Genomic DNA, 16,576 nt, shown 5'->3' with positions numbered 1-16,576 from the left:
TCATTTTACATAAGCTGGATGGGGGAAAACTAAGTTTAAGCTAAAAGTATATAGCCTAAACAAGGTATTTCAAGGTAGCCTTTGCCTGGTCCCTTCATTACAACTGTTAAAATGAGAAAATGTAAATTCAAGCTTTGACATGTCAACATATACTGTATGTATTGTAAAGCAGTAACACCAACATATTCCCAAACATCCCCCCCCAAAAATAAACAAATTTCAGCAGAAGGGCTTTGCGGAAGTGCGCGCACACACGGGGATGTGGACGAGCGCGCGCATGACCTACTATACTGTATGCGTGCGTGTAGAAACCGCTGGAGGAACACAAGCAGCAGAGCAGAGAGACGGATGAATCGGATTCACTGAATCAGAAAGGTGTCCAATACACGGACTGACCGCAACATAAGCTCATGTTCAAAGCAAAGCCTGTCGCGCGCCACAAACAGAGTCAGGTAAGACAGGTAAACTTTATCAGCTCGCGACTGCTGCCATTTCCGCCCTGCTAACCGGGATCTGGTCACTAGTGACACGTGACTGTGGGTCGATTAAAGAAAGCCGTAACAGGGTTTAGACTGGAGAGGGAGAGAGAGAGAGAGAGAGAGAATAGGCTACAATTATAATATGATAATGTCGCGCAGATGCAGGATGACGTCAGCACACGTGTGGAGTTTATCGATGTTGCATTAGATCCAGTGCATGTTTTGACCTGTTCCCTGCAGTGCAATTACATGCATCTGATTTCATTATTCATCACTATGCATTAGATCATATCAGTGTCGTAAATGCTCTCGATCGATATATCAATAGGTATTAATCCAGTTGAGTATGCGGTCAACAGAAGATCCCTGCCACTGTAAGTCTCTAATCTCTAATGTACTATTGGCTCATGGATGGCAAACTGTCATACTATAGTATACTACTGTTTCTGCAGTACATATTCACGAATTAACCAGGGCTGGTGGCAGAAATGCACCATGATCCTCTGATATTTATCTCTTATACATGTCATAGTATCCTGTTGTAGTTATTGGAAGTGCTGTTTTGCTGACAACATTTTTATGGGTGAGTTCCCTCATTCAGAAACCATATGACTCGGACATATCCCATGATACCTGGGTGATATTGGATACAGACAGTTGTGAAATGTCGAGCAATTGAAGAAACACAATTTTGGAGCAGAAGGAGGTGTTTTTGTTTTTGCATTATACATTTGTTTTTACATTTAACGCCAAGGTCATGGGTTCCATTCCCTGGAAATGTATGTAATTCTGCTAAATGCATAAATGTAAAAGATTTATGATCTACAATTTGAGAACAAACCACCCGTTGAGAACTGAAACATTTCATTGAACGCAAAGGGAAATAAATTCTAACCAAAGGTTATGAAAGCATGTTTCTCCTGTTCAACAGGCTGAGTGGAGATTATTGTGTTTGTCAAAGGAACCATTCACAGAACAAATGCATTGAAAAGAAAAGGGATTGTCAAAAGCCATCCACTAAATGACTAGGTGTATAGAAATGTTGTCAGCTTCTCTGAGAGCATTTTAGCTTTATTTTTCTAGGCTTTCATTACCACAGACTAGTTAGTGCGTGTTGTTCAAGCCAGTGTTATTTTAGTTTTTATAAATATTTTGAATATTTAATATTATTCTAACATGGAAAATAGTCAGTGTGTCTGAAGTTTTGACTGCTGTGTGAAAGAGTTATTTTAGTATCATTGAGATACTGTTTTTAATATTTGAATATTCAAATATTTTATTAACATTTTCCATTTTCAATTTGAGTTAAAGTTTTTGTCATTTTTATTTGTCCTTTTGTCATTAAGTAATTTTAGTACTTAAACTAAAACGGAAAATACTTGTTCAGCTAGCTGAAATAAAATACTTTTTTTTATATTTTAGTTAATGTTTATTTTATTTCAAATACATTTTTAAAAAATATTTTTAGTTAATGATAATAACCTTGGTTCAGAGTTATTTTATTATATTTTATTTCAATTAACTTTTATATTTTTATGGTTTTAGATGTAGTTTGAGGAATAGTTCACCCTAAAATGGAAGTTATCCCATAATTTACTCCCCCCTCAAGCCGTCCTAGGTGTATATGACTTTCTTCTTTCAGCCAAACACAATCAGAGTTATATTAAATAAAATCCTGGCTCTTTGTAATGACTTTGAATAGTGCCCGAGTTTTTGAAGAAAGTTTTTCGTAAGAAATATATCCATATTTAAAATAATCACTGGCTTCTGGCAACAGCCACATTTTTGGGTGAACTATTCCTTTAACAATAATAACCCTGGTTCATACAATCCACTGACTAGTTGATTTGGTAAATATATAGCTTTTCACTTTCCAAACGTTGCAAACGTTCTAACACTTTCACCTTATTTGTAATTTTGCCACAGAGTTCGAGTGGTTATGTGGAAGATCTGAGATGAGAAGGCTTCTTTCCGTGGCGTGCGGCGCTGAGGCATGTCTTTAAGAGAGTCGCCTTTCCCCAACTGTTTTCTGGAAGGTCTCCATGCTGTAGGATGGAGTCTCATCTTCCCGTGTTTCTGGTTCCTGGACCGTCTCCTCGCCGTCTGCGTCTCCACCAGTCTGGAGCGCGTGCTGAGGCGCGAACAGGAGTGCTACCTCCACCCTCTTAAGCTCGTCTTTGGCTCCGTCTTGTTCTTCATCCTGTTTCTACTTTTCACACCATTTGCCCTCCTGGGATTCGTACTATGGGCTCCACTCCAGGCCGTACGCCGGCCGTTCTCGTACCGCCATCAGGTGCCGAGCGTTCACATGGAGGATCGTAATTCTAGATGGGAGGAGACGAAGAAGATCAGTTTTGGGTTTCTGACAGGCAACCTGTGCCTGTTGCCCGACGGCGTAGCGCGCTTCAACAACCTCGGGCATTCGCAACGGCGCGCGTCAATCATCGGGAAAAGCATCGTGCAGGGTGTCACTCGCCCGCACATCCGTATTTTCGTAGATTCTCCGAGTAGCTGCGGCACCATTACCCCGTCCAGTAGTTTGATGCCGCAACCGACCCCGTCTTCGTACGGATCTGTAGACTTTTCCATCACAGGTCAGAAGGACGGGACTGAAGCGGATGAAACCAATGGCCCAAACCAGCAGCAGCTTCCCAAACCCAACTGTAACCAGAACTCCAAGCAGCACAAGCATCCGCCTCGTTCCTTAAGAGACGGCGACATGCTAATGGAAGTGTCCAATTTGTTCCCGTCCTCTGTGGATATAGTTTGCCTCCAGGAGGTTTTCGATAAGAGAGCCGCTCTGAAGCTCACACAGGCTCTCGGGCCGCTCTATGAACATGTTCTCTATGACGTTGGCGTTTACGCCTGCCAGCCTCCTGGAACGTGCTCAACTTTCAAGTTTTTTAACAGTGGTTTGTTCCTGGCCAGTCGCTATCCCGTGATGGAGGCTCAGTACCGCAGCTTTCCTAACAGCCGAGGAGAGGACGCACTGGCTGCCAAAGGCCTGCTGGCTGTAAAGGTACAGCATTCAGTTTAATATTGCTGCTGATCTAGAATGTTTTATATATAGGTTTGGAAATGAAAGGCCCCGGTAAACTTACAGCTAAGTTCTTTTTCGTTCTTCGCTTAGGGGGTAAAAAGAAGTTCAAAATACCTGAGCAGCGCTATCCCAGCTAACTGGGAACGTTCTCAGAGTTTTGGCTAATATTTTGGGAAGGTTCTCTCAAAGTTATGAACAAACATTCTTCCAGTAACGTTAGAGGATTAGTTCAACTCAAAATGAAAATTTCCGCCCTACTGTTTACAAAGCGACCGTGCGAAGGAGGATAGTTCAAATTGTATTGGTCGCTTTGTAAACAGTGGGGCGGTACTTCCGCCAGCGCCGGAGACATCGAGCGTGACCTTTCAACGTGATGACGTAGTTCCCGGCGCGTTGCAGATCAGCTCAATCCGAACAATTGAAGTTAAAAAGTATATATATATTTTTTTTGAAAATGACCTATCGTTTCGCTAGATAAGACCCTCTTCCTCAGCTGCGATCGTGCACAGCCCGTTGAAGCACCTCAAAGACCTTTGAAACTGCATTGATTTGGACTTCAAAACAGTTGTTGCCATTGAAGTCCATAATTCAAAGAAAAATCCAGAAATGTTTTCCTTAAAAAAAAACTTAATTTCTCTTCCACTGAGGAAAGAAAGACATGGATATCTTGGATGGCATTGGGGTGAATAAATTATTAGGACATTTTCATTTTGAGGTGAACTAATGCTTTAATAGAATGTTATCTAGTCTTTAATAATGATTTCAAAACGTTAGCACAAAACTGTTATTTATTCATTGCTTTTTTGACAACTTTACAACTTTTTTCTCTGAAATGTTCGTCTAACATTTTTTAAATGTTACTACTTGTTTCAGAATGTTCATAGGACATTAAACATGTTCCCAAAATATTTGTTAAATGACAAAATGCAATGTTTCCTTAAAGTCCCCCTGTAGTCAATAATTTAATTAGTCAATTAATTTCAATTAGTTAATTTCAATAATTCATTTCAATTAGTTTTAAATTTATAAAACTTATTATGGTTCAACAAAATTACATATTTAAAAGTTTTTTGTGTCTCTTTTAGTATACGCGGTTCTATGAATATGCAATACGCGGTTCTATGAATATGCAAATTAGCCCCGCTCAGGTCATGTTTTGTAAATATGTGCTGCACGCTTTCCTCTCAATAAGTAATTTATAAAGCAGCTCTCCTGTGTGTTCATGTTTTTACTTGCCTCTGACCTCATTGGACTGAACAGAAGAAATGAGCCGAAGAAGGCGGGGCCTCAGAGCCACACCCACCTATTATGTAATTGCCACGGACCAATGGTAGTTCGAAAGTTTTGAATTTGTTTCGAACTCCTAAAACAAACTTAATTTTTACCTGATTTTGTTCAAAATTATGTGACACCAGTTTGTTCTTCTATTTTGCTTGAAGTATATCGGGGCCTTAAACTAACTATACTAAAAAGTGTGCCTAAACCATATTACTTTCTCACAAGGTGGAGATAGGGTTACAAAAAGGGGAAAGGAAAATGGTTGGGTATATTAACTGCACTCATCTGCACGCTCCTGAAGGCAAGTGTGTTGTTATTGTTATGATGCATCTACAGAAATTGTTCACCTATAAAATAAATATTTGTGTTTGTTTATTCACCATCATGTCATTCCAAACCTGTATGTTGTTATTTATACTGTCTTACTTTATAAAGCAGGGAGTCTCAAACTCCTTTGAACTGACATATTTAGCCTACTTGAAGTCTACCTGAGATTTTATAATATTTCAACAATTACTTATATTTACAGTTCTCTGGTGTCGGTTAATGCTGACATTACATGCAGATTTTTAAATTTTTTATTATTGAATTAATTAATTTATAAAACAATAAAAATGTAAATTTTCATGATTTAATTCATTATTAGCTTTTAATAAACTCACAAACTCAAGCTAGAGAACAACAGTTTATATGACATATGGCTATATGAACAACAATAGTTCATATGACCATGCCCGCTCCAAAAAGGACAAAAACACCATTAAAGTGCCATAAAAGCATCATAACAGTAGTCCATCTATATCCATATAACTTGTGTTTTATATTAGAAGCCATATGATAGCTTTAAATAAAATTAAATCACTTGCACCAAATAACTCAGATCTCAAATGCAGGTTTGGAACAAAACAAAGATGAATAAATAATGACAAAATATACATTTTTGGATATTTAGTGTAATGTAATCCAATTAAATTAAATTGTCTAGAATCCCAGCGGTCAAGACAGATTGTTTTTTGAATACTTAAGTATAATTGTTTTGCCGTCAGTTTGAATCATGTACAGATTATAATTGTCCTACTAATAATTGCAAATAGTCTAATTGCACAAATATGTATAATAATATGCTTTGAAGAATATCAAATATTAAGACATTTCTGGTGTTTGATCAGGGGATGGAGAGATACGCTTTGAGCAGCTTAACATGTTGACCAAGTGGATCAGTGAGTTTCAAGCAGTGACCAGGCGAGAAGATGAACTGGTGATGTTTGACGTGCTTTGTGGGGATTTCAACTTCGACAACTGCTCCCCTGGTATGTACTGAACAACACGCCACACACTGTACGTCTTGATTAATGATCAATATTTATGCAAAGGAAGTTTAGAAAAAAATGCCTCATTAAATCAGCATTTTCGTATGTATTTCACCCATTTTTTTACTAGATGACAGGTTGGAGCAAAGTCATAGTGTGTTTGAGGAATATACAGACCCCTGCAGAGCTGGACCCGGGAAAGAGAAGCCCTGGGTCATCGGTAACGCTCTCGTTTGCTTCTTAGGCCTGTTTACACCTGGTATTAAAGGGATAGTTCACCCTAAAATGAAAATTATGTCAGTAATTACTCTCCCTCATGTTGTTCCAACCCCGTAAGACCTTCGTTCATCTTCGAAACACGAATTAAGATATTTTTGATTAAATCTGAGAGTTGGATCACTCCTCCATAGGCTTCTAAGGGATTGAAACTTGTTCTCCTAAAAGTTATTAAAGACATTGTTAAAATAGTCCAAGTGACTACAGTGGCTCAATCTTAAGTTTATCAAGCGACGAGAATACTTTTTGTGCGCAAAAAAAACAAAAATAACGACTTTATTTCAACTATTCATTTCCTTCTCTGTTGGCCTCTAGTCAGTTAATGTTGTGTGATAGCGTAGAGCTACGTCACAAGTAGGCTCACTATTGGCCGACACTGGTCATGTGTGTGATGCGTGTGACGTATAACAATAGAAGCTTACGCTATTACACTAGTGAACTGACTCAAGGCCCACAGAGAAGGAAATGAATAGTTGAAATAAAGTCGTTATTTTTGGGGGGTTTTGCGCACAAAAAGTATTCTCGTCGCTTGATAAACTTAAGATTGAGCCACTGTAGTCACTTGGACTATTTTAACAATGTCTTTAATAACTTTTCGGGGAACAAGTTTCAATCCCTTAGAAGACTATGGAGGAGTGATCCAGCTCTCAGATTTAATCAAAAATATCTTAATTCGTGTTTCGAAGATGAACGAAGGTCTTACGGGGTTGAACAACATGAGGGAGAGTAAATACTGACAGAATTTTCATTTTTGGGTGAACTATCCCTTTAAGATGCGTTTTGTTTGATCGGATCACAAGTAGACGAGGGAGACACATACCCGTTTACACCTGGTGTTTTAATCCGTCTCTTTTGTCCACTTTCAACCACTTCTATCCTGATTTCTTCGAGGAGACGGTCTATGGGTGGTTAATGTATGGGCTTCTTCAGATCTTTCAATCTAATGGACAAAATAAGCTCGAGTAACTTACATATGAACGCACACAGAGACAAAACATAATGAGCATCAGCTTTCGTTTCTGCTCTGACAGCCACAAGACCAGCTGAACGCTGTGAGTGTGTGTTAGGAATCAGGGATGGTGAGAGAACATTGTGCTTGGTACATTTTTCATCAAACCAAACTTGGATCTTCAGCCGACAAAGTTTAAATCCCGTCTGGCTAGAGCTCTTATCATAATGTTTGTGCATTAGGTCAGTTGGCGGAGACTAGACGGTCTTTTGTGGCTGTTTGAACACATTCGACCACATGAGCGTTTACACTACGACAGCAATTCAGTCGAATGTGTTTTCAACTACTTCTGGAAGCGGTCAAAATTGGACACGGTCAAAAAGTTTTACACCCCGTTTACACTTGTATTTAGTGTCACCTACTTGTGATCCGATCCAAAACTCATCTTAATACCAGCACATTTGAACACGCTTTGTGAAATGAACGTACATTTTGGAGTGGAAAGTGGCTGTTTCAGATATTCTGTGGTTAAATAAAATCTTTTTTTATTTATTTATTTTATTCCACTTTAATTTGGGTATTACAATTAGGATGTTGTTTCTTTTCATTCTTTATTGTATTATACACTTATAGTTTTTGCATGTCGCATGCAATTTAAAAAGTGTACATAGTTTGTGAAATTCCAATTAAAAATATTTAAACACAAAAAACTTGTGCTTTTATTCGTAGGAACCCTGTTGGAACAGCCAACACTCTATAATGAGAACATGAGGACTCCAGACAACCTGCAGCGGTGAGATATGGATATACACACACTTGAAATATACATATAAAGTTTATGATGAAATGAAGCATAGCATAGGGAAATCTGCATAGTTTGAACAGGTTTTGATTCAGTCAGAGCGTTCTGTAACCTTGATCTTCTCTGTAGAACTTTGGAAAGTGAAGAACTGCGTAAGGACTATTTGTCTCCGCCGGTGCCGGTCGACGGTGTTCCTCTGGTTTATCCTGAGCCGGATCAACCCTGGGTGGGTCGACGGATCGATTACCTTCTGTATCGAGAGAGCGCCGTCGCCAGTCACTGCAAAACGGTGCGTTTCTTGCTAAGAATGACATGTTTGTGCTTGCAATACACTTGCCGTAAAAGTACTTTAGTAAAAATTATGTTCTGGAGTATTAAAATCGTTGTCTTTTTTCCCGTGTAGGATGTGGAAGAGTTTACATACGTGACTCAGCTGGCTGGACTGACGGACCACATTCCTGTGGGCTTTAGACTCTCTGTGTCTCTGGATTCAGAAGAGATGTAAAGATATCAGCCCGTGTGCTTTCTAGTGGACCAGACTGCTGCTGACACTTTAAAATATCTATAAGTAAAGTAATGAATACTTTAGAGGAATAGTTCAGCCAAAAAATTATTATTATTCACCCTCATATGGGTTTGGAATAACATTGCCTATCATTTTTAAATGCTTGACATGTGGAGAAAACACCAAATATCACTATATGGATCACTATTTGAACAAAGCAATAGTTCTGACACTGTCTCTCTTTCCTATGCATATCCTCTCTGTACTGTGCCAGTAATGTGGATAGATATGACACACACAGTTTAAATTTTTTTTTTTAATGACACTTTTTCATGACAACACAGAAATGATATTGGAAATATATTTTAATAAAAAGGTAGATTTTTTTTTCCATATCATGCGTCTCTTGACACTTTTTTCTGAGGTGTTTTGTTGCAGTTCTCTCTGAAAAGAGGTATTATTGTATTATGAGCATATCAGTTTTCTGAAAATTGAGGCTTTTAACTCCGATTTAATCCAGATCAATCCTGATGTTGTTTTGAATTTCAGAAAATACCAGGCCAAGAGAATTCAATTCAAATGCTATTTTTTCTTGTCAGAAATAATAAATGTACATGACCTACTTTTATTTACATTTAAAAAAAAATCATACCTTGAAATGCAATGTAAGTCACTTTGGATAAAAGCTTTTTGCCAAATGCTTATTCGGTTTAAATACCATAGTATTCAAATATGTTACAGTGTAATAGTGTGAATCAAAGCACCACAGTATAATCATTTGCTAGTATCCATGTACTGGACTTGGATACTTTCTTGTATGAACATCTTTGAAATGTTTTATTTAAAATCTAGAATTTACAAATATATGAACACTCACAAATGTTCTTTTTAAAAAAAATTGGTGTAATGCATAGAATAATTGAACCCAGTTTCTGACTATCTTTATTATGACATTTAAAGTATATTTTTTTTATTTACTGTATATTAGTGCTGTCAAATTGATCGCAACTAACATAAAAGTTTGTGGGTGTAATATGTGTAAATATATATATATAAATATTCGATATATAATCGATTCGATTTGACAGCACTACTTTTTTGTCACAATTATGGGATAAAAAGTTAGCCTACTTATTAGGAGATTACAAACATAGCCTAAAACGGTGTTAATTAAAATCTCAACATACTGTGCGTTATATTTTAAAAGTTTTGTTTTGACTTTTATTTTGAAACAACAACTGCGTGGTGTACCAGAGACGTGAGTGAATTCTGGCTTCACTTTTACAAATATGGAGGCGTCGGAAGAGGCGACGTATTTCGTTGTAAACAACATTCCGGCCCGGCTCCGATCCGCAGACCTGAGGAACTATTTCAGCCAGTTTATAGAGAGTAAAGGATTCGTGTGTTTCCATTATCGCCATCGTCCGGAGGTTCGTGTGCAGATTCCCGCAGCAGATGCTGGAGTCAGCGAGCGGACGGAGGGTTCCGACGGTCCTGGTGGGAAACAACCGGGTTTGTGTTGTTGTGTGGTGTCGGTTCGCTCACAGGAATCTGACAGATTCATGAAGATGTATTCAGGGAACCAGTGGATCGACTCTAAAGGAAACTGCCTGCGGAGAAAATGTTTGATTCGGAGAGTTAAAGTCTCAGAGCAGGCCGGTGAGTGACCTTTCAAAATAAAAGTTCCACCTTATTAATACGATGTTTTGGATTGTACAACCAGTGTTAAAATTTCTACTTCTCACTGGCCTTAACACACACACACACACACACACACACACACACACACACACACACACACACACACACACACACACACACACACACACACACAAATTATAAAATTAACTTTTTTATAATGTTTATAATTAAACGTAAAAAGTAATAAATTCAATTTTTCATAAATTAAGATTGAATGATATTTAGAATATTTTATATTTACATTTAGATATTTTTATAATTAAAATTAAGAACATATAAATGTCATTTTTCATAAATTAAGATTAATCATTGTATATTTATTTATTTTTAAAAATGAAAATGGTAAATAATGTAAATGCATTTTTTCATAAATGAATATTTATTTTTTATCTTTACAGTTATAATTTCTTATTATTAAAATAATATATATAAATGTCATTTTTCATTTAATATTTACATTTTATATATAAAAATACACAATTTAATAATTCAAATAAAAATATATTTTTTTCATCATCAATTAATTTTTATCATGCTGTTTACAGCATTATTTTTATAATTAAAATAAATAAAAATATTTGTGTGATATAAAAAGTTGTTTTTTACTTTTTGGTTTAATCCGGGTTTGATCCGGACCGAGACTACCTCTTTTCGTCGGACCAAATTTAATCTGTTTGGTCCGGACCGTGGTCCGGGGGAGGTTTCACACCTGCAATTTTGATTCGGACCAAACTGAAAAGTCCGGACCAAACAAGGTAGGTGTGAAAGGGCCCTTAATGACCATGTGAGATAAAATAAACAAAGATTCTTGTGCATTTTTGTGAAGTTGTTTAAGGGTGAACATGAACCGTCTGATGGTATTAAATTGCAAAGGGAAAATGGGAATTATTGATAAGGGTCACACAGTTTGAAATGTCTCTTATAATCTGTCTAAAATCCCTACAGTGCTCAATGTGATACCCATCTGATTGTTGCATGAGCAGATAATCATCATATTGTATCTCTATTTCTAGATCATAATTCATTCCCCTACAAGACAAAGATTGAGATGAGACGCCACCTTGCCCAATCAGAGCATTTCACCATGACTGACCTCAAGGGCCTTCCGGAGCTCAATCCGCCCTCCCTCATGCCATCGGGAAACGTCGGGACCCCTGTGACTGTTTTCCTTGAGCTCATTCAGTCCTGTCGCCTGCCGCCGCGCCTCATCCGCAAGCTGGGTCTCACTTTTCCCAAGACGGGCTCGAATCGGCGCTACGGCAACGTGCCATATCTGTACTACAACAGCACAGTCGTGAGGTCTGCAGAGGAGAGCGTTTTCACGGCGGGAGGAGTGGAGATCTCGGGCCCCGGGGGCCTGGACACGCCCACAACCACACAGACAGGAGACCAGGACACGCCCACAACCACACAGACAGGAGACCAGGACACGCCCACAACCACACAGACAGGAGACCAGGACACGCCCACAACCACACAGACAGGAGACCAGGACACGCCCACAACCACACAGACAGGAGACCAGGACACGCCCACAACCACACTAACAGGAGATGAGGACACGCCCACTTCAACTGGCAATCAAGAGTCACAGGAAGCAGGAAGTGAAGAGGAGCTGTCAGGCCCTGATGATGTGAGTTAGGGCTGGCCGATATGTTGAAGATTTTCAAACCGCGCAGGCTGCTATTTAATTAAATAAATATATCCGTTTTAATTTAGACATACACACACGCATATATATATATATATATATATATATATATATATGAAATAGTCATTTAATTAAACAAGTTATTTACATAAATAATCATTTTATTTAAATAAATATATATTAAATAAATACCTCCATGAGTGAAGCATTAGTGAAGATGTTCCTTTATACACATGCAACTCATAATACTAGTATTTCAGTATCTCAGAATGACTCTGTTTTATATTTATTTGCTGGCAACCCGCCAAAATAAAAGCTTTATGGTTTAATGTTTGAACATGAAGAAATAAAGACTAAATATTAGTATTGTAATTTTTACAGTTGTACTTTTTATTTTACAGTTCAATGATATTATTAGAATATATTTCTAATTTTGTTTAATATTTTTTATTTAATAATAGTCAAAATAATATCTTTATAATTATTTTTATTTTATAGTCATATTGAATTGGTCAAAAACAGTGGGAATGTGGCCTGTGAAAACACAAGAGATATTTTTTTAAACTTTTTTGGTTACTGAAAGACGGTTTTTGTAAAGAGTAAACCATTTTTGTAATTGCAGAAAAAATAAATATTGCATTGTTGGTTTTTACAATATCGTACAGCCCCAATGCGAGTTATTTACAGGGACTTTGATTTGCTGATGAATGTTTTTGCAGCCAGATGTATAATATTTGGTGTTGAATATCTGCATGTTGAATGTGTGCTCTCCGCAGGACGATGACCGCTGTGAGGAGTGGGAGCGTCACGAGGCCCTCCACGATGATGTCACCAGCCAGGAGCGCTCCAAAGAGAGGCTCTATGAGGAGGAGATCGAGCTCAAGTGGGAGAAGGGCGGATCGGGCCTCGTCTTCTACACAGACGCTCAGTTCTGGCACGAGGAAGAAGGAGGTAACATTGGCAAACAGTTTTGGTTGATGAAACTTCCTGCCTAAGTTCTAATAAAATAGCTGAGTAGGTCCAGTGTATTATAATCTTAACTTTATGAGATGTGCTGCGTCTGGAGCTGTATGAGTTCATATTGAAAGAATAAATTAAGGAGCCCTGTTGACCCAGTAGATCAGATTTCAACTTGGGCTGAAAAATTTTTCATTGACCCTGAAAAAAAATTATAGTTTACATTTATATTTTTGATAATATATAATTTTCTTCATATACTATATATATATATATATATATAACAAATAAATACATCCATGAGTGAAGCACTGTGTTCAATTACACGCATGCAACTCATAATACAGTATTTTAGTATCTCAGAATGGCTCTGTTTTATATTTATTTGCTGGCAACCCGCCAAAATAAAAGCTTAATTGTTTAATGTTTGATAAATGAAGAAATAAAGACTAAATATTAATATTATAATCATTACAGTTGTACTATAAAGTGGTTATAAAATAGTTAGAAAAAAATAATTTATTTTCCATAAATTAAGATTTTATGATTTTATATTTGCATTTATCATGTGTACAATATAATCATTAATATTATAATCATTACAGTTGTACTATAAAGTGGTTATAAAATAGTTAGAAGAAAATAATTTATTTTCCATAAATTAAAATTTTATGATTTTATATTTGCATTTATCATGTGTACAATATAATCAATAATAAAATTATGTAAATTAGGTTAATAATTTTCAATAATAGTACAATACAGGAAACTCATAAACAAATGTATTTGTTTGTTTGTTTATTTTTACAATTATCAAGTTTTCTGTTTTCTGCAATGCAATTATTCTTCATGTTGTATTTGGATGGCACTTTTTCTAATCAGGTTGCAGCTTTGTGACAGTAACAGAAGTAACTTTTGCTGAAAACACTTTTGCTAAAACATTATGACCTGATTTTGTAATTTAGTGATTCTACCAACCAAGACTGTCACAAGTTATTCTAGCATTTTTGACTAAACCTGATCTGTGTAGTGAAATAGTTTAACCAAGTTTAACAAGGCCATCCTTATTGTATAGGAAAAGATGTTTCGGTGTGCATCATTATTGCCAGCACACATGCATTATTCAGTCTTATAGAATAGAATAGAATAGAATAGAACCTTTATTGTCATTATACATGTACTGTACAACGAAATTGGATGCAATCTAATCAGTGCAACATTAAACAAAGTAAAAATAAAATTAATAAATAAATAAAATAAAAATCCTCAGTAGAAAATTAAAACGCATATCTCTTCATACACAACAGATCAATACACGATACATCTCCTAATACTGCATTTACTGCACTGTGTTTAGTGCTGTTATCGCTTTTGGATAGAAACTGTTTTTTAATCTATGTTGCTCATCTTTCCCCTTTGATTGTTCACAGATTTCGATGAACAAACAGCAGACGACTGGGACGTGGATATGAGCGTCTATTATGACCAAGGTAAATCTTCATGATTAGATAGTTATGACTGCTTTGATTTAAACCCAACGCAATTAAAGGCTGACAACACCTGAGTCCTGTTTACATGACGTCAAACACAATGCATTACTGTGTACTGTTTCTCCTCAGACGGCGGCGACATGGACTCCCGAGATTACGTGCGCATGCGCTCTGAAAGGAGACTCCGGGAGGGTCTGGACGGGCTGCCGGGACGCCAACAAAAAATCGGCAACTTTGAGAGGTTTACAAAGGTTTGGATGTTTTTATAATCCACCGCTCAGTAACTCACAAGGCTAGACTAGTGATAGTTCTTCACTTACCAATTTCAGTGTTTAAAAGCACTCGTTACTTTTGTACCGTTAGTCGCACTTGAAATCATGAAACATTTTAAAAGGATCTGTGCTTAAAAGCTGTTGTGTGTTGTAGGGATTCGGCAGGCGTGTGATGGAGAAACAGGGCTGGAAGGATGGAGAAAGTCTCGGGAGCAGCCAGGTGGGAATTACGGATGCTTTAGAGAGCGACGGACAGCATCCCAACTGTAAGAGAGGCTTTGGGTGAGTGTGGACTTCACGGATCTAATGCACCGCTTTCATTCGCTTCACACATGATATCCTATTTCTATTCTTAATTCAGAATGGATCATACTTTCTACATCTTTACTGATTTTTATGAAGTAAACATAAGAATAGCTTCTATATTGTTAGTAATATTTCAAGATGAACACTTATTGAAGCAACGTAGGTTTACTTGATAGTCCATACATTATTAATTTTGTACAAATGCAAGTATCAAATATGATCCATCAGGCTTTTGAGGACTGTCTATTTGTTCATCTCTCAATCATCGTTGTATTGCGTTATATGTTTTGAAACTTCAAAATGTTGATCATAAAACTAAGCATTTAAATATCATCTTTCTGAGATGGCAGATAATAATGACTGATATTTATATGCATTTTTATGTTAGTAGTCCGTTATAAAGATCTCATTGATTTACAAAACTAAATATACTTTTTGCATATTTTTGCTTAGTTTGTATCTTTGAATAAATTGATGTTTTTTCCACTCCATATTCTCACTCTATCATACTACATGAGCCATAAAATCCTAAAAAACATATCCGAACTTCATTAAAGTCATGGAAAATGTATTGGTCAAAAGGTGTAGGAAGTCTATAAATTACTTCTTTTTATCTACATTAGTAATATATCCTTTTATATCCTTAAATGCCGCTTAAAGGATTTCTTCTCAACATTTTTGTGACTTACAGTAGACAACATTTAGTCTAGACTGATATATTATGACTAATGATTTAATTTCATATGTCTTGCAGGTACCATGGAGAGAAGCTCAGCTCATTCCTTCCACTTAAGAAACCCAGAAAAGAATTTCATATATCAACAATTTATGACAAACCTAAAGACATTGATAAGGGTGATGAAATCCTGCGACGTCAACCAAGCACCAGCATGAAGCACAGACTCTGGCGGCCAGCGGGCAGCACTGACTCCACCAGATGACCGCTGTTTTCTAGTGATATTCACTAACATTTTATAAAGACTGGATATTTATTGTTTTTCAAAGGATGTTCTTACACAGAGCTGTAAATAATGTTTCTGTAATTTCTGTATTAAAAGTTTTTAAAGGAATGAAACACATTTTGGTTTTGTCTGAATAATCTTTACACTCTTTTTATGTGAATGTGTAGATGTCGTCTTCGTCATCATCATCATTAATACATAGATGCAGTTGTATGAACAAATGTTAGATGTGTTACAGAAATTACCTTCTAAAGTATTGACAATGTAAGAAAATGTATGAAAAATCATTAATGCAATGTCATATTCTATAAAAAATCAAATAAAAATCCATATTTATTTTTTAAAAAGCTTTAGTTTGCTAACCATAATCATACACCCTCAAAATTACTATTAATAATCTTTATTGCTATTTTATTTTCTTCTAAAAGAAATTCTAAATTTAAAAAAATATATATATATACTAATGTGGTGGCAAATAAAATTCTATCACTGAATAAGAGACAAACATTTCCAATTATCTTTGATGAGGTTTTTTTTTTCTTGCAAGAAAAGGCCAGCAGCCATACAGAGTGTAACAGTGAAGGGAGGGCATCCTTCC

The 16,576-nt window shown here is 36.6% G+C and overlaps 2 protein-coding genes across 4 annotated transcripts; both read left to right on the top strand.

Annotated features, from left to right (window-relative positions):
• The first annotated feature begins 235 nt into the window (after nt 1–235).
• smpd5 (sphingomyelin phosphodiesterase 5) lies at nt 236–9,034 on the top strand. Of its 2 annotated transcripts, none has more exons than XM_077221568.1 (8): nt 236–452; nt 2,406–3,498; nt 5,023–5,098; nt 5,967–6,107; nt 6,238–6,327; nt 8,062–8,125; nt 8,264–8,423; nt 8,538–9,034. In XM_077221568.1, exons 2-8 carry the CDS (start codon nt 2,473–2,475, stop codon nt 8,637–8,639), a joined length of 1,659 nt encoding a protein of 552 aa, XP_077077683.1. In that variant the 5' UTR covers nt 236–452; nt 2,406–2,472; the 3' UTR covers nt 8,640–9,034. The 2 variants fall into 2 exon arrangements, with proteins under 2 accessions (XP_077077683.1, XP_077077684.1); XM_077221569.1 differs by having other exon boundaries at nt 259–853.
• A 2-nt stretch (nt 9,035–9,036) lies between these two features.
• Nucleotides 9,037–16,091, top strand: gpatch3 (G patch domain containing 3). Of its 2 annotated transcripts, none has more exons than XM_077221570.1 (8): nt 9,037–10,298; nt 11,354–11,697; nt 11,863–11,973; nt 12,768–12,942; nt 14,379–14,438; nt 14,568–14,689; nt 14,865–14,992; nt 15,771–16,091. In XM_077221570.1, the coding sequence occupies exons 1-8, from the start codon at nt 9,929–9,931 to the stop codon at nt 15,955–15,957; spliced, it is 1,497 nt and encodes a 498-aa protein (XP_077077685.1). In that variant the 5' UTR covers nt 9,037–9,928; the 3' UTR covers nt 15,958–16,091. The 2 variants fall into 2 exon arrangements, with proteins under 2 accessions (XP_077077685.1, XP_077077686.1); XM_077221571.1 differs by having other exon boundaries at nt 9,303–10,298; nt 11,354–11,752; nt 11,915–11,973.
• The last annotated feature ends 485 nt before the right edge of the window (nt 16,092–16,576 follow it).

This window comes from Siphateles boraxobius, unplaced genomic scaffold, assembly GCF_051911475.1.
Source record: "Siphateles boraxobius isolate OS27281-9 unplaced genomic scaffold, OSU_SipBor_1 84, whole genome shotgun sequence".
NCBI classification, from domain to species: Eukaryota; Metazoa; Chordata; class Actinopteri; order Cypriniformes; family Leuciscidae; genus Siphateles; species Siphateles boraxobius.
Note: the sequence above shows the minus strand (reverse complement) of the source record. Positions and strands in the feature narration are given on the sequence as shown.